Genomic DNA, 27,997 nt, shown 5'->3' with positions numbered 1-27,997 from the left:
TCAAAACTGGCTGTAGTTTATCTTCTTGCTGCTTGAAATCCAATTCCACACTAAAAATGAGAAGAAAAGGCAATCAGCTACTGCGTAATGATGGCAGTGCTATTTCAATTAAAGCAACATCTGACAACGCTATGGAAAGGCTTAATTTATTAAAATCAAATACAAAATAAACACTTCAATTGCTGCAGCAATTCTTAAACGTGAGACTGGAGGGAGAAAGACGAGGCGTGGGGAGATGCTGGTAAATAGGATCCTGATGCCTTCTTCCTGTGGAGGAGGGCAGTGAGGATGCTGGCTGTGTGGTGAGGGAAGGTGGTGCTCCTTGTTCTCATCCTCCCTGTGCAGGAGGGCTCTGTTGCTGCTCCTGGGCTCTGCTCTCCTGGCTGTGTGCCTCCTGCTCGTGCTGCTCCTCCTCCATAGGTGAGGAGAACCTTCTTTTGATAAAAGCCATTGACAAAAAGGCCGTCCTGGCATTTTGTTGACCGTGGCTTGTTTCTTTCAAGCTTTACCACGAGTTAATTTCACCAAATTGACTCCTAACTATGAGTCTATCATAGTTATGTACTTCTCTATGTTAAATTGGGACATTAAGAACTTAATTCTCCCATACACTGCAAGCCTTCTCCTTATGCTGATAGCCCTGTAGGAAGGATGGTGACAAAAAACCTACTGAGCCCCTGCTGTGAGTGAGTGCTGGGGCAGAAACATCTATGGATGGCTATCTATTTATTTAGCTGATTGGAAGAACCCATTTCAGTAATAGCTAGTGTGTACTCGCTTTTTTTATTTGCTATTAAACATAGAAATAAGGGAAACACTCATTTCATCCTAAGCTTGGATTCAAAATGTACTTAAGATCCAGGCTACTCCTTCTGAATTCTAAGCGCTCTCGACTACGAAATCCTACTAGCAATTAAGGAATGTCATAAAGATGAAATTATAACTCTTATTTCAATAGAGAGAGCTAGAGATTCAAGTTTAGCTAATTAAACGAGGCACAACATGAACTTCAGTAAAACCTGACTTCTGTCTGATAGCCAAATCTAGGCTACTTTCTTTCCTATACCATGAAATGCCACAGTTTCAATTGCATTTGTATGTCAGCCTCTGGCTGAGCCCTACGGTGACTCTTTATCCTGCCTTGGACATTACACTGGCAGCTGGGTGTTGAAGGGTAAATTTAGGAAACAGTGAAATTGATGGCATGTTAGCAACAGAGACTTCAGTTTCTTTCTTCCCTGCACGTTGCTTGTTATTTTAAAATGAACATTTGTTTTGAACATACGCGCATTAGAGCAGCATCTGCAAGTACTGAATTTGCAGTAAGTCACAGTGTTGGATATCCTGCTACTACAAGGGCAGTTCTAAGACCACTGAATCTGCTGTTCATCCTTGCTAATGAAGGAACAGTGCAGCCTTCAACTTAAGAACACGTTCGTTTTTCCAGTTTAGCTTGCAAAAAGCTCTTGGTTAGATAACTGTGACATGAATTTTGTGGGAAGATTCATCAATCCATTGTAAACAGCCCACCACATCAATGCTCTAGGTAATGCAGTGAAAGAAGCTCAGATGAAGTAGATTCTGGCACTGGTAGAGGTCAGTTCAAAATGTTATTCTTGCATTCAGCTGGGAAAGTGTCTGAAGAGCTGCTCAAAATCAGGGTGAGAAATACATCACTCTAAGGAAGCCAAGAGCGCAGCAAACAAAAGCCCCACAACTTTTGGAGCAGAGTAACTTTTTCAGAATCGATTTCTATTGGAGGCAGACTTCAAGGGGAGAACTCTTAGTTCTGGTCCAGACAAATTCTCTGCTGCATCGCTCTCTATTTGCAGCTCATTGAAGGCTGGTTTTTTTTTTTTCTCATCAATTTACATCAAAATAAAATCTTTCTTCTGAGAAGCAGAAAGAGGATGAAAGAAAACTGTATTATCCCAGCTTTTGCAGCTGCGTAAGAATTGTTGTCTATCAGGATCAATTTATTTAGCTTTGTAGGTGTTCTAATGCAACCATTCCTTTGAGGCAAACGATTCGTCTGCTTGTGAGCTTGGGATGTGAGCATACTGTTGGTGCTGCAGAAATAAGACCAAAGCCTCCTTACTCTGTGGTTTTTCATCTCTCCCTAACTCAGCTGTTGCTGATTTCACATTTGGTTTTAACATTCTATCAAACATATGGAATGCTATTAAACTCAGCAAGCATTACGTATTTGTGTGACCTCTGTGGTGTTGTTACGTAGGGCTGGATATTCCCTACAGACTGTTCCCCTATCTTTCCTGTTCTTGCTTTCATGAACTAGTTTGTGTCACCTGTCACAGCTCTGACAGCTTCATTCTGCTTAGTGGTATTTTTATATCCCAAGTAACTGTAGGTTTCCTCTCGAAATGACCTTTCCCTGAGATGCTTTCTGTGCCACGTGGCTCTTTCCACTTTCAAACTGTTTTCATCTCTTCAAGTGTCCTCATGCTAACTCCATCAACTGAATTAGTGAGGGCCATATGTATGTTCTTCTGTCTTTATTCGTTATGGAGGTTGTTGGCTTTGGAAGTGCTTCTCCATATTGAGATGACAGAGTGTATTTTTCAGTAGTTAGATTGGCGATTATGAGTAAACCCTACAACAACAAGAGATGAATCTGAATATGAGAAATGGTTCTGGTGTCACAAATATGCACCTGTGGCATGCTATGCATTCACTTAGCAGCGTTGTCCAGTTTGTCTCCATTCTCAGTGCCTATCTGAGGTTTTCCCTTTGTGCAGCACATTGCACAGATGGGCTCTTTTGGTTTTTCTGAGCGCCTATAGACAGCTTTGTTTTGTCTGTGATAACAAAAATTCTGTTTTTCTGTGTGTTTTTTTTTCTTTTTTTTTCCTGAGAGCCACTATATATTCACAGGGTTTGTAACAGGATCGTGGCATTTGCACGTGAATCAGTGTATGCATATATGTGTCAGTCCTGTGAAAATTTGGCCAAAGGAAATCAAACGGCAGACCTCTGAGAATTGTGTCATTAAACACAGGCGAGAACTTTGTCATTAAAATCTCTGAGGTTCTGTCACAGTGAGCCGGTTCTGATCCAGGACTGATCAAAAGCATTGCTGCAGTTGCAGCTGTGGATGCTGTCAGTGTGTGCCTGACGGAACCCCTGAGCACAGGACCCCACGTCTGCTTCTCCAGTCCTGTTCTGCTCATGACTGATACTTGCAGGCAGAACCCAATGTGTGATCGCATGCTTTTTTATTTCTTTTCTTTCCCGTTTCCTGGGCCCTGTTGTTATTTACTGCACAGCGTGTGCATGCAGCGAAGCCCAGCAGAAACGTGAGTCAGGGTCTGCTCTGTCCATAGGAAGCATCATTCCCTTGCTGTGCAAGTTTGGTTTGCAGCGAGTGAGGCGGCGTTGCCTTGAAAATTATTTTCATTCCGTGATGTTAATTTCAGAATTGTAGTCAGCAGGAACCTCTGTGGGGTTTCTGTGTTTGTTTTTGCTTTGGGCTCAGTGTCCCCCAGCCTCTGCTTTCGGTTTGTGAAACGGAAGCTGTGCGTTCTGAAAGCAGTGGGGACTCACAGAATCACAGAATCACCCGGGTTGGAAGGGACCTCAAGGATCATGTAGTTCCAACCCCCCTGCCTAGCAGGGCCACCAAACACACACATTCAGATCAGGTTGCCCAGGACCCCGTCCAACCTGGCCTTGAACACATCCAAGGACGGGGCATCCACAACCTCCCTGGGCAGCCCGTTCCAGGGCCTAACCACTCTCCTTGTAAAGAATTACTCAATCCTGTAATGCTGAGTTCTCCAGGATAAACTCAGAGAGCTTTTCAGTGCAGGGTTAGAACACCACGTATCCTCAACAGCTGCTCAGCCACGTATGGTGCACGTGGATTAAATGCAGTGCTTTCCAGAGGTGTCAGGGCTGTGTCCCTACCTGGGGCCCGCCGCAGGATAAAGGAAGCAATGCAGAGCCCTTCCCAGCTGCGGCCAGGCAGGCAGGTTTGCTCAAGGCATGCCCACGACACAGCCAGCTCCCTCAGACTTTTCTTTACGCTTAATCCCATTTTCTGAATCTTAGCACTGTGCACTAGGGATTGGTGTGCTGGATTTTCTGTTTTTGGCTTTGTGATTTATTTTTTTTTTTTAATGATTTGAGAATATATGTTAATGAGCGTGTTTATTTTTTGCACGCTGGCAGTAGAGTGAGCTTTTTCTAATTCTGTTGCAGTATATGGGATTGAAAACAGTTTGAGGAGTCATAACTACTTGGTTTTAAACATACGGGACGTGGGAGGATATCTAGCAACAAGCTCAGGAATTTGGATGGGCTTTCTTTTTTAACGTAGTCACACGTTATTAATATGCATCATTTTGAGATACTAGATACTAACAATCTGATGTGTTGCTTACTTGTAAGACTGCAGAATCAGAATAGCCCAGATTCAGGGCTGTGTTGCTTGGGGCCTTTATCCAGTCACCTCTTGAAAGCACCAAGGATGGAGCTTGCCCAGGCTCTGAGCAGTTGGCCCTCTGCTTTCCCCTTCAAGGGGCGGACATTTTTCTCTCTATTCAACCTAAACCTTCCTCATTATAGTTGGCATTGCCTCTGTTTACCTTGTTACTACCTAGTTTGCAGTGTTAAAGCCCAGATCCTACAAGCATTTGTAGAGCAGCTTAACTCTTTGCATTGCTAGGTGAAACAGGAATTAAGGAGTATCATTGTGTCTCCTAGCTGCATTAATAGGATGACATGGAATTAGTGCATGCTGCATCTTGGAAGAACAGGATCCAGATAAGCACTAATAACTTGAAAATTAGCTTAATACACTTTCAAACAATCTCTTTAAAACTTCCTATTTTAACCTGAATATTACAAATGCCCAGGATCCAAAACATTGTCAGTGCTGGCAAGCCATTAAGATCCATCTTTCAACTAAGAATCGTACAGTCTAGGGATAAGAAGTCTGTGAGAAAGAACACAGGTTTGTTAATGTGGGTAGGAAATAAAAAAGATGGTGAAAATTACTGTTCTGGTCATGTGGGTACCTGATTTTACTCTAGTGATAGTATCTTAGGAGTTTATATTTGTCTTACTTTGCGTGCCATCTTCTTATATTTTCCTAATTATCAGTGTATCTAACACCTTCACGAGAATGGCTTCCATGGGTTGCTGTGCTGCCTCCTTGATGTACGGAGCCATGATTTTAACCTGTAATGGTGTATTGAGAGTGCTCTCATAATGTTTTCAGCTGAATAGCTGGAGCTTGCCATGCAGTGTCGAAGACAAAATTAAATGCTGAGAAACAGCTTGTTGCTCAGGCTGTGCTCGTATTTCAGTTGGTTTTGTGCTGACAGCATACCCTAACAAGACTCGTCTGTTTTTAGAAATATTAGTGCTGAATCTGTATTAGTTTGTGAAAGACACGTGCAGATTTTTTTGTCTTTTTATTGAATTTTCTCTTTCGTTTGTAAATGATGGACGATTTTGAAACTGATCTGTGATCTCTGGTTAGGAGACGTTGATCCTAATGGAGTAGGCAGATGTTTCACATGGATTAACACTGAACAACGTTTGCTTGTTTTTACTGTTCGAAATCATGATTTTTGAATAACTAATATAATGACTGCTTATTAATACCTAATGAGTGGGAGGCTAGTAGATGGAGCCAGGCTCCTGTTGGTGGGCCCCAGCAACTGGACAAAGGGCAACAGTACAAAGCAAGCACTGGAACAGGCTGCCCAGAGAGGTGCTGGGGTCTCCTTCTGTGGAGGTATTCCATACCCACCTGGATGCCTAGCTGTGTGACCTGCTGTGGGGAAGCTGCATTAGCAGGGGTTGGACTGAGGGAGGTCTTCAGAGCTCCCTTCCAACCCCTCTGGTTCTGTGACTGTGTGAAAGCCTTCATTTCTCTCGGAGGTTCCAGCACTGCAGTGTGACTCGTGGAGGAGAAGAGGATAGTACAAGGCAATCTGTCTTAGCGGTAGTTTTATCAGAGGATTTCTCTTCTGTCCCTTCTGACTACTTATCTTGTCAGAGTAATTCAGGCTTCTCATAGTTCCCCTGTTTCACACCGTCTTCTGCATTTAGACTTTTTGCCTGCAGCATGTATTCTCCTACTCTGACAAAGAGCTGAGCTGAGTTTTGCTAAAACTTCCCCTGGAAACACTGCTGTAGGCAAATGCCCAGCATGGATAGCTGCAGTCCAAGTGGCTGTTCTGGTGAGAAATGCTGTTATGTGTATGCAAGGAAACACTTCCATTGTTTGCAGTGAATGTAAGAGGTAAAAACTGGGAAGTTGCTTAATTTAAATTGTGCTGACTCGAAATCGAGACCTTCAAATAATAATTCAGATTGGATTTGGGTTTTAGTTAACGAGACAAAAAGAGCATCTCTGATGGCAGCGTGCTCTGCTGCAATTTCCCAGTCTGTCTTGAGAAGGAAATTGCTGGGGATGAGCAAGCAGAGAGGCAGGGCTGGCCTTTAGTATTGACATGCTCCTAAGTACTGCTGTAAAGGATAAATAAATCAATTGGTTCCTTCCCCTGCACTGAACAGCATCTATCTCTTTGCAAGTTAGTCAGCAAGGAGAAAAGGTGGAGTTGAAGTTCTCCATCCCTTTTACTTTCACTGCTAGGAAGCTAGGAGCTAATGCACAAATAGGTGCAGATCTACCTAAATCAGAGATCTAGTGGAGAAACATGCAGGTTTTTCAGACCTGGTCAGCAATAGTACATTCATTTTAGTTGGTATCTGTAGTTAATAGCCATCTTTATGGATTTTCTTTCGTACTGTACTGCCTAATTTTCTTAAATACTTTCCTGATGTATTTCAGAAAGAAATACATTTTCAGAACGTTTTATCCCTTTGTGTAACAAAGAGAAGAAATCCCTGCTGAAATGATAATCTGAGTTACGTTTGTTTTCGTCTTACCTGCAACACATGTAAATATGCAGTTGCTTTTCTTTAAGCCTCTCTGTAACGGAGGAGGGCAATTAAGCTGTCAGTATGAAACACATCATCAGACTCCTGGTGGCTTCATGTCATGCCCACTGATTATCTGCTATTCCTTCCTTACATAAACACATGGCAAAAGAAGCTTCTTGGCTGATAAACTTGAGGAGGGGAACCTCTGCTTTAGAGCTAAATGAAACGTGTCCTTTTACCTTTGGCACCTGGTCTGTTTCTAGTGAGTGAACTCCAAGCATTTCCTTCTGCAGAAGAAATTCTAGCAGCTACAGACAGGAAATTCTAGCAGGTATAAACAATCTTCATAAAGCCTTTCAGCTTTGAGCTGTTTGTAATTGCTTATTGGTTTGACAGTAACAAACAGACCTGTGTTCATGTAACGGATCATACACCTTCAGAATGAGTCTGTATGCATGCAACAGGGCTGTGTGTGTTGCATGAAGACTGAGGATGTCTGATGTAAAGAACTTACAGCTGCTGTTCATGTTGGGGTATTGGCCAATGGGATAAAATTCCTGCACTATAAATGTGGAAGTATGTAAAAGCCTGGGTAGTAACATCATCTAAACTGCCTGGATTGAATGTGTATGTGGTTATGTTTGCTATAAAATCTCTTGGAATTGCTTCCCCAGTCCAGTGCTTACTGCTATAAAAGTCAATTTATGTTGAGTTGTTGAATAGAAAATTGTAAGGATTTGTAGCTATGTGAAAGTGAGGCTTGTGACTTGCAGTACTTCACACCCAAGATCTGCAGCAGTGCTACTGACCACAGTAATCTGCAGCCCTGATCTGAACATTTTAGACAGTTATCTGTTGAATTTAAATAACTGAGGGTGAATTTATTTTCTGTTTGCTGAGCTGTTTTTTTTTTCTGTATTGTCTACATGGAAACAAAACAACGACAAAAAACCGAATAGAATCCCAACAACTGAATCAAGGCTGACATTTGATATTGCACTAATGAATAAATCATTACCTCTCACTCAGTACGAAGTGGGATGGGAGGATTGTGACCCACCTGTAGATGATACACGCGCTGTTCCTGCACGTGTCGCAGTTGGCCGTGTCTTGACCGGTCCGATATGAAAGCCTGCAAAGATAAGAACACCAGGTCATTCAAATGTCATTTAACAGATTTTTGCCCTCAATGAGTGCTTTTTGTAGAAATGAGAACTTCAGGAATTGATGATGATTATTTTTTTTATCTGTAATACTTAATGGGATGATAATATTCATCTTTGCTGGGGATGATGATTATTTTGGACAGCAAGCGATTGATTGCTGGAAAAAGATTCATTTGTTATATTTTTGTATATTGATGGAATACAAAAGGAAATCTAGTTGAGTGCTCTCTTTATCTAAAGCCTCTGTGTGCCGCGTGCTGAACCCTCACTGCAAATGGACACAGCTGGTTCTGCAGACGTGACGCTGCTGTGTGGCTTTCTTCTCTTCCCAAATACATACGGCTTCACCTCCTTACTGGTGATCCTAGCCACGGTGCAGATGGAGCTGAACTTGTGAGGGGATGTGAAAGATAACAAGAGGGGGTTCTGTAGGTACACAGGAAGGAGGAGACAGACCAAGGAGAGTGTTTCCCCTCTGCTGAAAGGTAATGGGGAGCTGGCTTCCTCAGGCATAGAGTGAGTGCTGTGCCTCGGTCTTCACAAGTGGTCCGGCTTCCCATGTCTGCCAGGACCTTCAGTCTCTAGGTGAGGCTGTAGGGAGTGATTTCTGTCCCACAGTAACAGTGGAACAAGTCTGAGTTGTCTTGAAATGGAATGTATATAAGTCCATGGGGCCGGGTGATATCCATCCTAGGGTTCTGAAAGAGATGGCTGATACCCAGGCTGGATGTGGCTCTGGGCAGCCTGATGTGCTGGTTGGTGACCCTGCACATAGCAGGGGGTTGGAACTAGATGAGCATTGATGTCCTTTTCAACCCAGGCTGTTCTATGGTTCTTTGATTCTAAGGAGCGTAATAGTGTAAAAATGTACTTAGTTGTTTTGTCCTTTGGGTCTAAAGACATGTTGTGGTGGTTCTGTGAGAAGAAAATACCATTTGAATACTGTTTGCTTTTCTCACCTGGCCTGTGTCTATCTGTTGTCACAGCTCAGTCTGAAGCTTGCTAGTGCTCTTAACTTACAGGCGCGTTCTCTCTGGTGTGGTCAGTTTGGAAGGAAAAAGAAACCTGTGGCACAGAAATGATTTTCTGTACATGGGCAGGAATTTCATTAAAATAAATGTATGAAATTACAAAGAAGAAAATAGCCTGCATAACCATGCAAATGTCCTTGTGTGAGGATGATTTGAAAATGAAAATTAAGTCCTAGAATCACAGAATTACAGAGTCACAGAATGGCCTGGGTTGAAAAGGAGCACAATGCTCATCCAGTTCCAACCCCGTGCTGTGTGCAGGTCACCAACCAGCAGCCCAGGCTGCCCAGAGCCACATCCAGCCTGGCCTTGAATGCCTGCAGGGATGGGGCATCCACAGCCTCCTTGGGCAACCTGTGCCAGTGCCTCACCACCCTCTGGGGGCCACATCATCCCATCAGCTGACATCAGTCAGTTCCACATTGGCTTTGCAGCACAGAGGGGACAGCAGGACCTCGTCTGTGCTTCCCTCACACAGCAGCAATAACGAAAACTCCAGCATTTGTAAAAGAGTTGATTTAATTTTCATGTGACAAAATACCAGACCTCTAGAGTATAAAATATTAATGGAAATCAAGTGACAAGGCATGTGCTCATCCCTAATGTGGAAATGCAGTTGTTGGCTATTTTTTGGTAACTAACTCCTGATGATTTATCTCGGTGAGCACGCTGCCTTTGTGTGGCTTTGCTGTCCTTCCTAGGAAAACAACCAACTCTTATTATGTTAAGGTTTGAACATTGTTTTTAAAGTTCATTAGGTTACTTGCATATTTTATATAAAAGATGTTTTTAAGCGAGAAGAAACGTATCAGTGTGACCTTGAAGGCAGAGGGTGGATGTGGCATTGGCTTAGATCAGGCTAGTCTGCCCAGGAGGACACTGCTCCGGCCATTGGGAGCACTGGGATGTGTAAATGGTGTGGGGCATTGTCACAGCAGAGCGCTCTGCCGTGGGGATGGAGCTGCTCAGCACAGCAGTACTGCAGGCAGCAGTTAATAGGGCGAATCTGCTGCTTCTGTAAGATAGACTTCTTTTTTTTTCCCCATGAAAGAAAAATGCAAGGTAGAGTTCTTGCTGTTCTAATTGTTGGTGGTTTTGTTTTTGTTTCCACACCTATTTTACGAGCGCTGGGAACGTGCTGGATTTAAAACCTGATACCAAGTAATAACGTGCCCTTGGAAATAATTTTTATCTGGAGGAATGCACTGAAATTAACTGCACTGCTAAATTTTAACACAGCTACAAAGGCAAGCTGGCAAAAGAACTGCAAGTAGAACTCTCTGTGAGGTACCATTCCTTATGGGGGATAAAGCAGCACTGCTTTGCATTTGCTTGTACTTTTTTTGTGCTCTCAGGGGTGAAGTCATTTCTGTTTTGCAGTTCCGCTTTGATTATTTGGAGGCAGACATTCAGGTTGTCACTGCAGCATTAAACTTGGACTTGTACAATTATTTTTTCAAGCTATTGATCAAATACTAAAAACTCTTAGCAAGGACACAACACCTCAAGTTTACAGATAAGCTGCTGAAAGCCTTTATTTACCGAGGACATAAATGGTAGTTAATAATTGCCTTCAGAGGAACACAGCACTGTTGTCTGAATGCCTCTTTATAGATAAAGACATAAACATGCTGCGTAGGGTGCCAGTTTTTTTCATTAGATGTCAGTTGGGACATTTTAATTCCTCTTTGTAAGCCTGCAAAGTACCCTTTAATATACAGGTAATTAGCTGCTTCAGAGCCTAACGACCTCCTGCTCTGCACCGCTCTGCTATTCCTGCACTGTGCTGCTGGGCTGGGTAACAAGTAGAACCAGTAGCTTAAGAAGTTTCTCAAAGTCCAGCTTTGGCACAGAGCTTAGAAATGCTTCAGCAACAAGGGTTCAGTCTCAAATTGATTGCCATGTTAAAAACCATGCAATGTGTCTCTGAATCGTTATCCTTCGTTTGCTCCGTAATAAGGGTGTGTGTGCTCTGATCACTGCCTTCGTTGCTGAGCCGGTTTCATAGTCGTAGAATGGCTGAGTTGAAAGGGTTGTCAGCCACTAGATCAAGTGCTAGATCAGATTGCACAGGGCTCCATCCACCCTGGCCTTGAGCACCTCCAGGGATGGGGCATCCACAATCTCTCTGGACAGCCTGTTGCAGCACCTCACCACTCTCTCAATGGAAAAACTTCCCCCTGATACCTGATGTAAATCTTCTCTCCTTCTCATTTCCTCTTGTGCTATCACTGTCTACTTGTGTAACAAGTTGTTTTCCCTCCTGTTTATATCTCCCTTTAAATACTGGAAGGTCATAATGAGGTCTTCCCTCAGCCTTCTCTTTTCCAGACTGAACAAACCCAGCTTCTTCAGTCTGTCTTTGTAGGAGAGGTGCTCCAGCCCTTGGATCATCTTTGTGGCCCTCCTCTGGAGTCCCTCCAGAAGCTCCACATCTTTTCTGTGTTGGGGGGCCTCACACTTGGTTGCAGTACTCCAGATGGAGCCCCATGAGGGCACAGTAGAAGGGGACAATATTCTTGCTGTCCCTGTTGGCCAGCCCTGTTCTGATGCAGCCCAGGATACCACTGGCCTTCTGGATTGCAGGCACACCCTGCTGGCTCATGTTGTTCAGTTTTTCACCTACTGAGACCCTGAAGTCTTTCTCAGCAGGACTGTTCTCAAGGAGTTGTTCTTCTCCCAGTCTGTATACATATCTGGGATTACCCTGACCCAAGTGCAAAGCCTTGCACTTTGCTTTGTTAAACCTTACTGGGTTCACAAGGGCCCACCGTTCAAGTTTATCAAGGTCCTTCAGGATGGCATCCCCTCCTTCTGCTGTGTCAACTGCATCACTCAGCTTGGTGTCATCAGCAAACTTGCTGAGGATGCACTTGATCCCATCATTGATAAAGATGTTAAAAAGTACTGGTCCAAGACCAACCCATGGGGGACACTGCTCATCACCAGCCTCCATATGGACATACACCAGTTGACCACAACCCTGTGGCTGTGACCTTCCAACCAATTCCTTAACCATCAAATAGTCCACCCTTCCTATCTCTCCAATTTAGAGATAAGTAAGTAAGATCAGTAAGTACCTTACTGACCAGGTACTGACAGCACTATGCCTGTAACATTCTAGTTGCCATGAACTCATTGAACATTCATAGGCTGGTTGCTTATTTAGCAGAAGTTTGGAAAAGACTTCTTAAGATCCCCATGTCCAGCCCCAGCCATCCCCACCATGCCCTCTGAGCGTGTCCCTTAGTGCCACGTCTCCATGGTTCTCAAACCTGCTCATCTTCAAATGCACAGTAATCCCAGATCTTCAAGTATTTTAAGACATTTCTTAATTGATGGCATTTGACAGGCTCAACCTGATAGAAATGATGCTTGAATATAAGTATTAAGCAGGATTTGGTTTTTGGATGATCATTTTGAAAGCCCAAATTCTCAGCTGGCATGTTTGGCTCTGCTTGCTTTTAGCTTCATTGCCATTCACCAACTACACTGATATGCGATGATTTTTTCCTACTCTGATGTAATTTATGATAAACTTTTCTTAAAGTAATATTTCCCTAATGGAATATATTCAGCTTTTTCAGAGGTGATTTTTCTTTCGCACAACAGATGAAGTGATGTTGCCTTCTCTGAAGTCTCCCTGCCTTGGATTTCTTCCTAGGAAGCCCTCCCTGCCTGGCCTCACAGCACTTGGTTTCTGTAAGGCAGTGTGATAGTTCTGCAGCCAGTTCTGTGTTGTACAAGTGTCTCTCCAGTATGAATTCAATTACATATATAAACTGAACTGCTTATGAAATAATTGTTGTTTTTACCCTAGGGCTATGGACTTCTCCTTGTTTTTATGCAATTATCTACGTAAACACATGCAAAGAATTAATCTACCTTGTGCCAACAGAGATTTTACTATGAGAATAGTAGTTTTGCATGTAGATCTCACACCGCGAGGTTGGATTTTACGTGCAGGCAGTGAAGAATAGAGCTGGTAAAGGTGGTTATCCTCATTGCTAAGTGGTGGAGCAGTGTGTGAGCACATCTGGGTATCGGGGTGAAGAGAGCGATGTTCTGGTTGTGCTGTGTGAGATGGAGCGTTTTGAATAAAATCCTTTCTTGCCTCCACTTAAAAATAATTTAATAAGATGAATCCAATTTGGAAGAGGTCAGCCTACAGACCAGTCAACTTTTTCTTCACTGGTAAACTCACAGCTATTTTTCAGTATTTATTCAAGTAAAATGTGAGGTTTTCCCAGAAAATAAAGATTGCTACAGAACATTTGTTTTCTTTTGAGAGAACTGAAAGTTGGCTTTGGTCTGGTTGAGACTCAAAGCTGAGCCCTTCACTCTGCACTCACTGAGATGCCTGGGAGCCAGGAGCTCCCGTTGGCGATGTGCTTTGCTTAAAGAGTCATTCAGCCTTGCAGCTCATTCTGCAGTTTTAATGCTGTGATTTTGGGACTGCTGCATTGGTTTAAGAGTAAGAAGTAGAACGTTTCATAACTTGCTTTAATCTCCCTTTTTTCATCCTTTCTTATAGGAAAAAAAAAAATAGCAAGAGAAACAGAACAGTGGTAGGCACAGGGTGATTGATCATTAAATTCATTTGAAAACCCATTTTAAAAAATAATCAGAGGGACATGTTTATCCCAAAGATTCCATTGTGTAAATGAGCCCTATTGGCTGGGGATGAAGGCTGTGTACCTGGTGTGGGCAAACTCTGGACTTGGCCTCGTGGGGAACTCGATGGTCCTTAAGGTCCCTTCCAACCCAAGCCATTCCACAATTTGTGTGATTGGAGCTCACCTGCTGATGCTGAGACATGCTCATGCTTTGTAGATGTTGAACAGCCAATTTTTCCTTTTTCATATACACCAAAAAACGTTGTTATTCCCAAAGCTTCATTCTTTGGCACCTTACACCTTGTATTTTGTTTTCGTATGGGTGCGTGCGGGTGGGCCTGGTTAGCCTTGTGCATTGCATGATGCTGTATGGTCCAGGTACTTGGGGAGGCATGGATGTAGGTTGGTTCGCTGCTGTGGCTGTGTCTAATTAGCTGAGTAACCTTGCAAAGGGTATCTGATCTCCATACTTAGCTTTTCACATGTGGTTGTTATCTCCATTGCGTATTACATGCAGGAGGCTTTCCTTCTATTGCATTTCTTTCAGCATTCTTGGCAGAAGCAGGACTTAACCTCAATTAACACTTCCAAGTATTAAAATATTATAATGAAGAACAGCCATTTTGCTGACACAGACTGGCAGAAACTAATAACAGGCTGCAGTTTTCAGAGGAGCTGAAGGGAATTACACTCCTAAATCCCTGTGAAAGGCAGAATTTGGGCAGCCGCTTGAGGCACCTTTTGAAAATACCAACCGTAACACATCAAAACTATCTTTGCATGTGAGTTAAGTCTTTGCTGGTATGAATTATAGACTACACTGAGGTGAGGGAGGGAAGCTTAGAACTGTATGTGCTGGGTTCCTTCCGTTGTGTGGTAGGTAGCTAGTGAGAGAGCACTACCTCACGTGTCCCGAGCAACTATTAAAAACAAACGGAAAATCTCATAGAACAATTTGTGAGGGCAGCTCTGTTATGTCTGGATGTCTTCCATTATCCGCAGGGATGCAGGGAATGCTTCATATTAATTGAGTTACTTAATGGCACGGTTTTATAGAAGTGGCTGTGCTTCAGAGTGCATTTATGCTCTGATGGGTATGCTCGTTAGATGATACTGATGCTCATCGTGCTTTTATGTACTGCTGCCAACAAGGAGGATAAACAGACTTCAAGGATTATTTTTTGTTGTTGTTCTTGAGGCTTTTATTAAAATATAGCGCAGCAAATTGTCATAAGAAGGCAGTGGGCCTTTGAAGTTGTTCTGAGTGACAGCTGTGGGCAGCACTGGATAGCTGGGGAAGCGTGGACCACCGTTCTCCTTTGTATGAATGGGCATTGTGTTTCCATGCAGTGCCTGGTCCTGCTGGGACAACATGCAGCGTAGAGCTGAGCACAGTGCTGTTACCTCTGTGTGCAGAATAATGGTTTTAAAATAAACAGTCTAGTGGTGAACTTCTCAAAAGCGGTGTTTCCTATTGTATTAAAGCACTAATATGGCTAATAACTGTGCTTCAGGAGAAAATTATCTGTACTTAATATCAGCATAATTTGCTTTTGGCAGAATAGATGACTTCACTGTGTTCTGAGTACTGTAGTTATCCTCACGGCTTGAATAACCATGATATAGCTACGCAAACTAATTGATGTGTTTTGCAGATGAAAATATATCCTGCTTAGCCGTAGAGTCTTAATCTAAACTAGAAAAGACTTGGCATTATGTTGGGTTGGAAAGCTTTCTCATCTAAACACACTTCTGCCAGCTAAGTCATGTTTCTGCTGGAATCCTGTTTCAGATTCCCTTAGGAAGCTGCACCCAGAGCAGCGATACATACAGATATGCAGATAAAGCACCTCGGATCAGCTGAGCTCATAGAAGGGTGTTCTGTGACATCCGCCTGGTAGTTTGGGAGAAAAACTGACTTAGCCTTACTGTTGCTGTGTTTCCATAACATTGAAAATCACCAATTAAGCGTTTTCATTTATGAAAGATATTGGTGCAACCATAATAAATAAACAAAAATACAGCAGGTTCTTGGCAATCAACTTGACGCTTAAACTTTGTCAGGCTACCTCTCGGTTAATTGAGTTTTTTAATTTTAGAGATGTGCCAGGTTTCTTTTTTTCTTCTTCCCATGTTTTCACCTGAAGCTTTTATTTATTAATCTCTGGGGATTTTTTTTTTTTTTTTTTTTAACTGTGTTTTATTCATTTCTTGAGTAAAAGCCCTGGGAATCAGTCCTAGCTGTGTCTCCCACCAAACATGGGTCCCTTCTGCTCACGTGCAGGTCACAGAATCAGACAATCATTGGAAATGATCTCTCAGATCCCCAACTCCACCGTGCCCACTGCCCACATCCCCACAGCTATGAGCACCTCTATGGACAGTGGCCCCACCAGTCCCTGTCCAGTCTGTGCCACAGCATCACCGCTCTTTAGGAGAAGAGATTTTCCCTAATATCTGAGCTGAACCCTGCCCAGGGCAACTGAAGGCCATTGCCTCTGGTCCTGTTGCTGTTACCTGAAGAGACCAACCCCTCACCTTGCTGCAACAGCTGTGGAGAGCAATAAGGTCTCTGCTGAGCCTCCCTTTCTCCAGACTGAACAATTACAGTTCCTTCAGCCACTCCTCATAAGCTTTGTGCTCCGGACCCTTCACAGCTCCATCACCCTTCTTTGGACACACTCCAGTGCCTCAATGTCTTTCTTGTAGTGTGGGTCCCAAAACCTAACGCAGTGCTTGAGGTGCAGCCAGGTGTGACCAAGTAGAGGTTAGCCTCACCAGCAGTGTGGAAGCTCTTGGAATATTTAGAGCAGCTAGAAAAAAAGAGATGCTTTCGTGTGCCCTGGGTCAGGTTGGGTTGATTCGTGTTGAGTTTAATTTTGTTTGCAATAGCTTGGATGTAGGTAGGGTACAAGTATGAGTAAAGGCCAGCTTTTCCCTGTAGCTGTGCAGAGTCCCCCAAAGAGCTGTGACCATGCTGTGCCCCCAGCATAGGATGACACAAGGGTGACTGCAGGGCAGGGAGGGGATTGTCCCCCTTTGCTTTGCCTCTGTGAGACCCCAGGTTCAGGGACTCAACACAAGCAGGACATGCAGCTTTTTGAATGGGTCCGGAGGAGAGCCATGAAGATGCTCAAAAGGCTGGAGCAAATCTGCTATGAAGAAAGGGAGCTGGGAGTGTTCAGCCTGGCGAAGAGAAGGCTGCAGGGGACTTCATTGCAGCCTTCCAGTGCAGGAAGGGAGACCAGATTGCGGCCTGCCACCTCTGGCTGCCATAGGAATGCTGGGGAAGGCCAGCATTCCTATTATTATTCTGGGTACAAATGTTCTAATGTGAAAAAAGCAATAACAAGAAAAACAAAGCAAAAAAAAAACAAAACAAAACAACAAACCATGCCCAATTTCAGTAACTCATTTTTGAAAGCTGTTTTTAACTGATGGTGGAGGATGAAAGTGGGAATCCTGTGGTAGTTAAATATCAGAATCATTTTCCACTTTTTTTTTTCTTTATATGTGTAGGTCTTGGTATTACAGGGCTCAAATTATTCATTTGGTCTCTGAAATTACTTTGAAATGCACCGGAGCTCAATAGTGAGATTTTTAGGCTGTTTCCAAGACAGTAGTTTGTTGTTTTTTACTGGATCCTGACAGTTGGAAGCAGATGACTAATTTTCTTTTTGAGGTATTTGCACTGTGGGCGTATGGCATAACTCCCAAGACAGCAATTCAAGTGCTTTCACCTCGTAAATACATTTTTATATTATACTCAGGTTAGTCAGGAAGTGGAGAGCTGTTGTGTTTTTTTCTTTTTTAATGAATGTATCTTAACAAGGTTGCCTTACGATTAAAATATAAAAGAAGCCCAACACCTGAGAATGAAAAGAATTAAAGCTATTTCAAATGAAATCAGAAAATCTTGAAGGAGCCAGAAGCGTTTGAGGCCTAGCCTATCTCTTGAATATCTCTGTGCCTCTGTCATGCCATCAAAAAATGAGAGGGATAATTGAAATGTCAGCTCTGCGTTAATAACAGTTCAGGGAGTTTGTTTGCTGGGGCTGAGCTCTGCTGCCTGGGCCGAATGCTTCCCACAGGTTTCTGCCCCTCCTGCACTGCGGCCCATCATCAGCCCTTGTGCGCAGACCATCCCAGCACAGGCTTCATGTCAGTAGGCTCCACTCGGAGCAAAGGGAATCCCATAGGTAGCAGCTAATCTTATGTTTATGGGTGAAAAACGGCATTAAAACACAGCACCAAGATTTTGCTTGTCTCAGAGTTTTAAATTAGGAAGGATACTAACATGCAGTGTTTCCACGCATAGGGGAAATGAATCCCTGGTATTCTTTTATTACTGCAAAGCGGCTGAGATTTCAGTGCAAGCTCAAATACTTTGTGTGCATTACATGTATAAGCTAAAGCTGGCTTACAGTACTGCTACCAGCCATACTGGATGCAAACTGAAGGCTTGTTTAGAATTCTACATATTGCACAGCAGTATAACACAAAAAAGACAGTGTACAGTGGCTGGCCAGTGTTGCTATTACTCGTGAGAAAGAGAGGGGATCTTACAGCTTGGGAAAAACAGAAGGAAGGACCTTGGAAGCACAGAACTCCCTCTGTTTTAACTTGGTAAGTCCATGCAGGTTCGCAGTACTTTCTGTTTTTTTCATTTCCCTGAATAACAGTAGTTTCAGATTCCACTGCAGTACAGCAGAATCAATAGAGAAGCAGTTCTGCACTTGCTTGAGCTCTGTGCACAGATGCTCAGCAAGATCCCATCCCTAGAAATTTTCTCTGAGCTCATGCAGACGATGGCAAAGTAAACAAATCTCATTTACCAAAGAAATGACCGAAGTCGTGCCAGGTTGAACTATTGTGGAGTGTAAATTGCCTTGCTAATGTCAAATACCTCTGCTTATCTCTGCAGTTCGGTCTTTCTGATGAATTATTACACCACGCTCAGCTTCTATTTCATCTTCTTAGGGATAACCAAGAGGGGGGAAAAAAGTGCTGTACCCAATACAGTGCTCTGTTCTCTTCTAGCTTATTTGTGCAATGAGTAACATGGTGGGAAAATTCCATATGATATTGTTGCACCCGTTTTATGAAGAAAGAGAGTTAGGGGGGTCAGAGGGGTTTCAGTGTCCTGTAGGAGAGCAGCTTTCCTTTACTTGCCCCATGATGCGGGCAAGCCCTGTCCTACTGCTCAGTGGGAGGCAAAACCAAACCACCACAGTGAACTTCTGCCGAAAATCTCTGATTTGTCCCCAGTTAAATATTCCATGAAAGTGCTCATTTTCTATTGTTTGCATCTAACAAGGGAAAAATAGTTCAGTGACCGGGAAGAATAACCTAGACCGGCTGCAGACAGTGAAGAGGTGCCCACGTTGGACTGTTCTGCATCTTTTGAATTGAATTTTGAATTTATTTATTTACTCAACTATCTTCTACACGTCTCTGTATTTGCAAAGTCCAGAACTAAACCTCAGGAAGATACAAAACAGTGTCATGCCATAATTTTTTAGGGGGTGAGCTGAGAGCCATACCTGGATGATGCGATTGAAGGGAAGGCTAGCAGTGACACAGATGTGGCAGCTGGGGCATGCACAGAGCTCTCCTAAGACTGAGCTGCATTTTTATTTCTTAATTCTGGAACTTGGGTGGCCAGGAGGCTTGACAGTTTAAAAATAAAGCACTTCTCTTTGGGAGAGCCTTCCTGCTGGAACTGTCTGTAGTCAGAACCCATTTTTCTCCAATGAGGATGAAAGATAACCGTAGCTCTGGGTAAAGCATGAGGGCTCACAAGTAGGTGTCAATTAGAAATCTGGGGATTAATCTCTCGGAGAACCGACAGCAGTGACAAATTTGACACGATAAAGCTCATTTTGTCTCATTCTTACATGACTGGATAGATCTGTGGCTCACTGCTCTCTCCTTAGATTCTGATACTACCGACATTGAAAATGCTGTTATTAAAGGATTATTCTAATTGTGTGAAGTGAAAACTGGTAATTCAGTACCTAAATAACATCCTCTTTTAGAGACTAATTTAGCTGAAAAACTCTCCTTGCAGGTACGCAATTTGGACAGCTCGGTGACAGTTGGAAAAGCTTCCCTTACGATCTGCAGTAATTCATATGGATACATTTAGCAAGAACATTATAGTCTGCTTTGCACTTTTTAAAAATCATTCATTGTAAGGCTTTGCTAATTCCATGCATGACCCATAGAAGTTTGCTTGGTGGCACTCACTGCAGCCATTTGATGGAAAGCCTTGAACCTCTTTGTAAGTTCAGAGCTGCAGAGCCCCGCTGACACGGGGAGGTGAGGTGGTGAGACTTTGTCTTGTTCCAAAAACGGGGTAAGCAGCGGTCAGACAGACATCACACAGCCACAGAGAACACTTGAAATGCACAGGCACAGTTGGGAAGAGCAGCAGAACGTGCAGCTAACAGCTGGTACTTTTAGCAAAACGATGCATGTGTTCTGAAACTTGAATTTTCCCACTGTCATTTCTGGAGAGAACAGAGTATAGGTGCTAAGTCTGAATAACTCTGTTATAAAGGCATGTCTTTGGGTTTGTTGTTGTGTGTTTTTATTTTAGTTTTATGGGTATCCTACATACTGAATGTTCCTAACAGTTCATTTTTCATTTCTGTTTATCGCTGTTTGCTTGATGAAAATCTTCTGTTGCTGTGTTTCCAATGAAGGATGTTTAGTTGCCATAAGGTGGCTATTATGGTCGGGCTACTTAATGCAGCACTCCATAAGCATCCATAGTGTCCAGGGATTCTGGAATGTCTGTGAACTATTTTGCCCTTGCTTTTTATCCACCTTGACAATGTGATCTGAAGCTCTGACTATGAGCAATAGAATGAAGTCGTCCACCTCTTACCAAAAAAATCACACACAAAATAAGAGTCCCATCAAGTTTGGAAGATCTGTGAAATACAGTCGTACTGTTTTGTGAAATACACATTATGTGCCCTTGCAGATACAGCTTCAGATTATTTTCAGTGTTCTAATTCAGGAAGCATAATGTGAAGTTACTCCTTGAATGATTGTGATGGTCAGCCTTCTATTTGTTTCCATTTGGAGTTATGCAGAATTTTAAGTGTGAGGGCTTAAGGATGGTTGTGCCAGCTGGCAGCAGGCACTGAAACAGTCTCCTCTAGGCAATATGCAGCTCAGACCTATAAGGAAATCTGTCCCGTGAGCAGTGGAGCTGGGAGCTGTGTCAGCATGCAGCACAGTGCTCTGCCTGGTTTGCACTGAGGAAGGCTGCACTGCTGCTCTGCAGCTGCAGCACCACTGTGAGGGTAGGAAAATGGACTTCTGTAGGGTTCCAGTGCTTATCTGGATTTCAAGGAAGGCTAAGTGAGTGTCTGAGTGATGAGCTGCAACGAGGAAATGAGCACAGAGCTGAGGGGAAGGAACCTGTAATGCATGCAAAGAGTTAGTCTTAGAACTCCTTTAGCAAACTAACATTGGGAAAGCCTTAAGTTTTCATGGTATGCACTTTGAATATGGCTCACAGTTCGGGCAATGGCAAAAGTGTAGCTTTTCATGAATAGAATTAGCACACTTCAAAAGGGGGAAGTAGTGACATGAGTGCCTGTAAGAAAAGGTGTTGGGACTTGGAAGCACAGAGCGCTCCTCCCTGTACCGTGAGTTGGCATGGCAGTAGCAGAGCGCTTCTCTTTAAGACTTTGTGGAAACAGCAGGAAGAAATGATTTATATCTCTCTCTATATAAATCACTTATATATGTTTCTAATATATATGCTAAAATATTGAAAACTACTGTTTTGAATTGCAAGATCTGCAAAGCACCGATTTGTTAGAAGTTATTTTTCCTTAGCTCTGGAAAATGCGTCTGAAGAGCTTTTGTGTCTCTGCCACTGAAAGGCAAATTGCTACAACCTCCAAGGCGTTGTGGTCCTTCTAGCTCAGGAAAGCTCTATAAACAGTGCAGCTCTGAAATACGACAAATGCAGTGATGCTGAGAGATCAGGAGGAAATTTAGGAGGTGCTCTCAGGTAGAGTAACAGGCAGAACAGCTCTGACAGCTCCAGTGGACAAACAGAAGAGATATATGTGAAGATCTATAGGTGAAGTCGTGTCATCACAGTCCTACGTTCCAAAGGGCTGCTGCTATTGCGTCCTGAAACTTGGCTGCATTAACATGGTGCACAATGTGATGTAATTACTGCATCACGGATAAAGCTGGCTGTATTCTTTCTGGTTTCCCTATCTTTGTTTGCAGTGCAGCTGTTGCCTTCTTTGAAGCTTATCAACAGATTGCTTTCCTCCATTTCCAAGCTTTCTCTTAGAAACAATTTTCTTAAACTTTACCCGTGCCACGTTTGTAATTGAAAAAGCAAAATGAAACCAGAGAGGTTAAAAAAAAACAACAAAACAGTCCAAAACAAAACCATGTTGTATCATTTCTGCAACCAGTGCATTACTTCCAAAGGCTGTGCTTTTCAGAGGTTGGATATTTGTAAGCTTTCTGAGCTTACCGTTCTCCTTAGGTGAAATAAAGAACTTGCCTGTAAGAGTATTGGCGTGTGCGTAGGTGGATTGAGTTAGACAGCAGAGGTTGTTACTGCCTTCATTTGCTCTCTCCCCTTCGCCTGAGCTGAATAGCCAGACTGTGCTTGGAGTAGCTTCTGAAAAGGGAGAAAAGCAAACTGGGCAATAATTGCTTTGACTTTCATTTTTCATCGTTCTTGAGTCAGGTTAAGTTTATGTTCAGCTCTAGTGATCCTGAGGGTGATTGCTTGCAGTATTTGTTAGAAGTATTGGGGTAAGGCTGCTGTTTTTCTGCGCTGGATGAAGCCCTCCTCTCCTCCTTGCTTTAATATCCATGCAAACACACCCGGTTTTGCTTCACTTCGCTGCTTAGAAATGACAATAGGGCACCCAGATATCCTGTATTCATTGGAAGGATGCATGCAACGGCATTTAAAATCTGTCCATGAGATCGTATTCTTTCAAAGCCTCTTTGAACGAGCTCTCTGAACTGCTGGTGTTGTCTGGAATTGCTGCTTTCATGTTGCTGAGAGCTCTCTGAATTCCTGAACCACTAACAAATGAATACAAATGATTGCTGAAACAGGTTCATTTAACTCTTGTCTAATATGTAGCATTTGGCCTGGTGCAGTCAAAACACTCTGGCTCATTTTTGTATGGCAAATTGAGTGCTTTGTTTATTAAAATTACTGATTTATTGCATAATAAGAAGGGCCTTGATTACTGTTCCTTCTCACAGTAAGGATTTAAGGAGCAGGTCATCGGTGTTCTCCAGCTGCAAGATATTTTCAGTTATCTGTTCATCTTCTGAGTGCTTCTCTTGTTACATATTTCATATGCAGTACCATCGTCAGCCAAGTTTTGAAGTCAGTGCCTTGTGTTTTGTTTTCACTCCTCCTGACTTAGTGTGGCTCCATACAGGTAAACAGATCAGAATTTTGGCTTGCTTAATTGAATGCACTGTGTCTGAATACAGGCATGTCTACAGCTGTTAGAGATTGCTAACAGTTTACTAGAAGATAAAGCAAGCATAATTCAGAGCCAATAATTTGTTTTGGGTCTTTGAGCTGCACAGTGCATCACGTAATAGTCAGTTCTTTTCCCCCACCTGGAGCTGGAAGCCTGAACGGAAGCTGTAGCTCTGCTACTTCTGTTCATGCATGACTTAAATCAAAGGTTGTTTAATGCCCTTGGCTATGATGTATTTTTGTTGTTGTTGTTGTTGAGACCTCCACACAGAAAGACTGAATCGCTGCTCTGCCAAAATGTTATTAAATAATGATGCATGCAAGGAACGTACACTTTTAATAATCATCTTTGATTGGGGTGTGTGTGGCTGTCACAAGCTAGCCATGATGATTTCTAACCCGTCTCCAGATCCGTGCCATGCTGTTCAGATAGATTTAATGCATCAAAATTATGCTGCAGCTGATGGAAAGAGCTGTGTTGCCTGACGGCCCCAACTTTTCATTCTGTGACCAATAAATTGGAGCGTGATCCTCAGTCAGAGAAGAAGGGATGTGATGCGTGCTTAGTGCATCAGGTTTGGGCAGCAGGAGCCCTCTGCCTCTTGTCAGGAGTGAAGGGAAGATGTTCTTTTCTTCCTCCTGTTTTTTTCAACTGCTTTTCATCAGAGTTGAGTGCTGTATGTTGCTGCTAATTGCAGATAATGTACTACTGACATTTTGAAAAGTACACATGGATGATGTTCACCCAAAGGATGATACTGCTATCTTCAGAGATGCTGATACACTTTTGCTGGCATAGACTCATTTAGTGATGAATTGCAGTAATAGCAGTTCAAGACCTACAGCATATTAGTGAAAATGAATCTACTGAGCACCAGTCCCATGGCACAACAAGCACTTAAAGAACACTGATTTTCTTGAAGGGAGAAAAATCTGATTGAGAGAGTTAGCTGTATACTCTATATTGTTCTCCTTTTTTTTTATTATTCTTTTTTCTTTTTGGCCTGCAGTGCATTATTTATTTGTGTGTATTGGAAGGTATTTAATATACGTAAGAAATCCAATAGACTGCCATAAACACAGAGCACTGTTTTTTGTTCTAGTTCCTGGCAGACTTGTATATATCTGCCAGGGAAGCAGAGATGAAGCTGTAATAATTCTTTCATTTTCTTGTTATAAACTGACTTAACAGGAGTCAGGGGCTGCTAAAGGAAGAAATGGCAACACCCTGAAATTGAGAAGATATGTGATGGTTTTGTATATGCAGCAGTTGGTCTTGGTGGCAAAATGTTGTAGAAATCAATGTGGTAATGGGCAAGAATTACTGGCAAAAAAGGCAGAGTACCTTTTATTGAAATGGCTGCCTAATTTGAGGGGAATAAGGGTAGATACTTTCTTTCAGTTAATAATGCACCGGTGCTTTGCGTGAGAACAGACAGTTCTTTCAGCTCTGGAGTACACTCAGTGGAGAACAGAAGCATCCCAGGCACAGTGCTGAACTCCTTTCTGCATCTCCTTGTATATCTCACAGGTGCTAGGAAGTTAAATGGATCCAGAATACAGGGATTCCTTAAGCAGGAGAAAATGTACAAGTATGCATCTCTCCTTTCCTCCATCACCACCCTCACACACTTCGTGTCTGGCCATGAGGAGGCACATCTGGGACAAGCCCAGAGCAAGTGCAGGGGGAGCTGGAATTGCTTTGCTGCTCATTCTAAGTTTGGAGGCATTTCAATGCCCTTGTATTGAAAACAAACCTTCATCTGAAGGCTCACTGTGATTTGTAGATATTTTGCCTCCCGTTTTTATAATTAACCTCCAGTGCTGGTGTAACTGCCACTGGTTATGATTTTGCAGTTAACATCAAAGAATCAGTAAAACATCTTAATTGCCTCTTTCACACACCAGAAATGAATTCAAAACGTGTTGTATCTTTGGGTGGTGGGGAAGGACCATTTCACCACTGCCACGTATCCTATGGGGAAAAAATAAAAGAGTGCTACTAAATAGGCTTTTTGATCAAATATAGTACAGCCTTGTAGACTCTTACACTGATATCTGTATATAAGAGGCAGTACAGTCTTGTGAAGAGCTGGGATTCACAGGTAGTCCCACTGTTTTAGAGCCAATATAGGCTACAGCTTTGTCTGGTTAGCAGCTTCACAGGGACGATTTGAAGATATCAGCAACCATTTTAGTTTGAGTAAGACCTCTCTTGTGCTGAGGGCATGGATGCCATTCAGATGCTGGGTACATGAAATGGGTCAGCTGTAAAATTAAAAATAAGTACTTTGTGGGATGTGCTTTCTGGTATCGTCGGGAAAACAAAAAAATGACATGTAGGTGTATGGAGGGAACACTTATTTATAGCAGGTCCCTTTGTGGTAGGTGTGTGTGTTTCATACTCGCGGGGTTCAAAATGATCAGATTATGAGTTACGACCGAGAAATATTTTTCTGTGTCTTATGATTTGACAAGCATCATGTTATAGAATCACAGAATGGCTTGGGTTGGAACAGACCTCAAGGATTACCATCATCTCTTTCTGATTCCCGTTTAGTTTTGTAAGTTAGTAAAGCCAGAGGAATAGGTTTTCAGAATAACTATGAAAAAATGAAAATCCATATGTTGCTTTCAGCTGGAGCAAGGAGGTTCCCAGCCCAAAGATCTGGGAACTGACACAATATTTTCAAGGCACTATGACTAGCTCTAGAACAAGCTAAAAATGCTAAGATTATTTTTCTCAATACTTAGGGCTAACCAGATACTTTCCACACTGCTAGAGGAAAAATTAAATTACAAATCTAAGATGTATGTTTTTGACTGAAATTTGAGGACATACTGCCTTAAGTAGCAAGATCCACTGGTTTCTGATTTTAAAGTCCAGATTTCAGAAACCATAACTTTATAGTGCATGCACATAGTGAATGCATTTGCTAAGTAAGTATTAGCAGCTAAGTCTGAAAAATGTTTTAGAGAATGCAAGAGACAGGCTGAGCTCTCAGTAAAGACTGCATTGTGTTACAGGAACCAGTGCTTGTGATGCATTCAGAGTCGATGGCAGTTGCATAAGTTAGGGGTAAACAGAACCTTTTCTTTTGTCCTTAAGAGTTTATCATGTATAGGAAAGTAGGAATGCTACAAAGACTTGATACTCCAAGTTCTTATTCCATTTTCTTAAACGTTTCAGAAAGTGAAAGCAAAGCAAACAGGATTCATATGCTGTGAATGGTATCCGGAGTTATAATACTTTCCCTGTCTGTTAAGTTCTTACATAGTGAGGATTCTCCCTCCTGCTCCTCATGCCATGTCAGGTTGCTGCCTTAAATCCTGACTTAGGAGGGGCTGCTTCCGAGCTCATAAGAAAGCTGTGCAGGAGCTCGGTGCCAATGAGCCTCAGCTCATTACATCCCCATGTATTTTGAGCAGCAGAGATACAGTGTAAGCTTTCCCTACATGACTACCCGAGGACGTTCTGCTGCGATGTGCAGATAGCAAATCTGCTCGTGCAGCCGGCAGGCTCTGCAGGACTCCCAGCACGTACAGCTGAGTGATAGGAGGCGGAACTCGGTGCTCTGCAGAGGGGCACGGGACTGCTGATGGGAACCGACATGGGCAAAACCCACCACAGCGCATACAGGAGAAAGCATTTAAACCAGTTTGCACTCACCCTTCTCTGTGAGCTTCTCCTTTCTCTAGCTCCTGTATGACACCCAACAACACTTTGATGGTTTCCTGACTCGAGCTGATCAAATTTTCCATCATCTGAAGCTGCGCTTTCAAGTCCACAACTTCCGTGTGAGGCACGATTTGTTGGCATTCCTCGCTCAGGGCGACGGCAGCCTGGCAGGGCTGCGCAGCCTCCATGGGCGCCGCGTTCACCTGCAGGCCCCGCTCGCTACATTCGCTGGCCCGGCACTGCGCCTGCGGCGGGCAGGCGGCCGCATCTCCCGCCTGGCCCTGCACGCCATTCACATGCACGGTCCTCTTTTTGTCCTCCTCGCCCGCCGGGCACAGCGACCAGTCGGGCTCGGGCTGCGAGGCGTCCGGGCCGCCTGCCGGCAGGTAGACGGTGGCCACTTCTGTCTTAAACACCCTCCCGTGGAGGGGCTGGCCCGGCTCCTCGGCTCCCGGCTTGCCCTTGCTGGGCTCGGCCGCGTTGAGGAGGCTGCAGCCGTGCAGCTCAGCGCCCTGCCAGGTCCAGGCTGCGCCGGGCCCCGTGCTTGCCCGCTCGCCCACGTGGGAGATGAACTCGGCCGTCTGCAGGCTGCCGGCCTTCTTGCCCCACTGACTGCCGTCCTCTGAGCTCCTGCTGTCCTTCTCCTTAATGTCTATCAGGAAGCCGTTGTTCTCACTCTTAAAGGTGTCAACGGCTGAGGCGCTTTTAATGATATTCCCTTTTTTCCGGTCCAGAGGAAAGGTCTGGTAACACTTCTTGAGATCGGGGGATGTCTGAACTCCTGTGCTCTTGGTGACGTTGGGGATGGACCTCCGGGCCGGCACCGTCATGTATTTGCGATACGCCGTTTTGTAGGAAACGGGCTTGGCTTCTCTTTTGTCTGTATCCTGGGTGGTGGAGAGCTGCTTGTCCCGCTGCTCGTTCTGGGCCTCGCAGATATCCTTAAATCTCACCTGCAGGGCTTTGTTGCGTTTCTTTATCTGCCGGTTGGGATCCAGTGCATATTTCATCTCCAAAGCGAGCGAAGCTGCGGGCTCAACTTCGCTTTCCGAGGTGGTGAGTAAGCATTTGCTGGGCTCCTTACTCACCAT

General features: G+C 43.5%; 2 protein-coding genes across 3 annotated transcripts in view; one reads left to right on the top strand and one right to left on the bottom strand.

Moving 5' to 3' along the window:
* The window catches only part of DOCK1 (dedicator of cytokinesis 1), a 272,410-nt gene that overhangs the window by 91,838 nt on the left and 152,575 nt on the right, over window positions 1-27,997 (top strand). The gene's annotated exons all lie outside the window — the stretch shown is intronic.
* Window positions 18-27,997, bottom strand: INSYN2A (inhibitory synaptic factor 2A). The gene is given in 5 exon segments (XM_042817853.1): window positions 18-50; window positions 7,976-8,047; window positions 13,811-13,917; window positions 13,920-13,966; window positions 26,898-27,997. Coding segments are annotated over 5 exon segments (1,359 nt in total).

The sequence above is a fragment of the Centrocercus urophasianus genome, unplaced genomic scaffold (genome assembly GCF_019232065.1).
Source record: "Centrocercus urophasianus isolate 14NV4802_14NV808 unplaced genomic scaffold, USGS_Curo_1.0 seq_17, whole genome shotgun sequence".
Classification (NCBI taxonomy): Eukaryota; Metazoa; Chordata; class Aves; order Galliformes; family Phasianidae; genus Centrocercus; species Centrocercus urophasianus.
The sequence above is the reverse complement of the archived record's forward strand: the minus strand, read 5'-3'. Positions and strand labels throughout refer to the sequence as shown.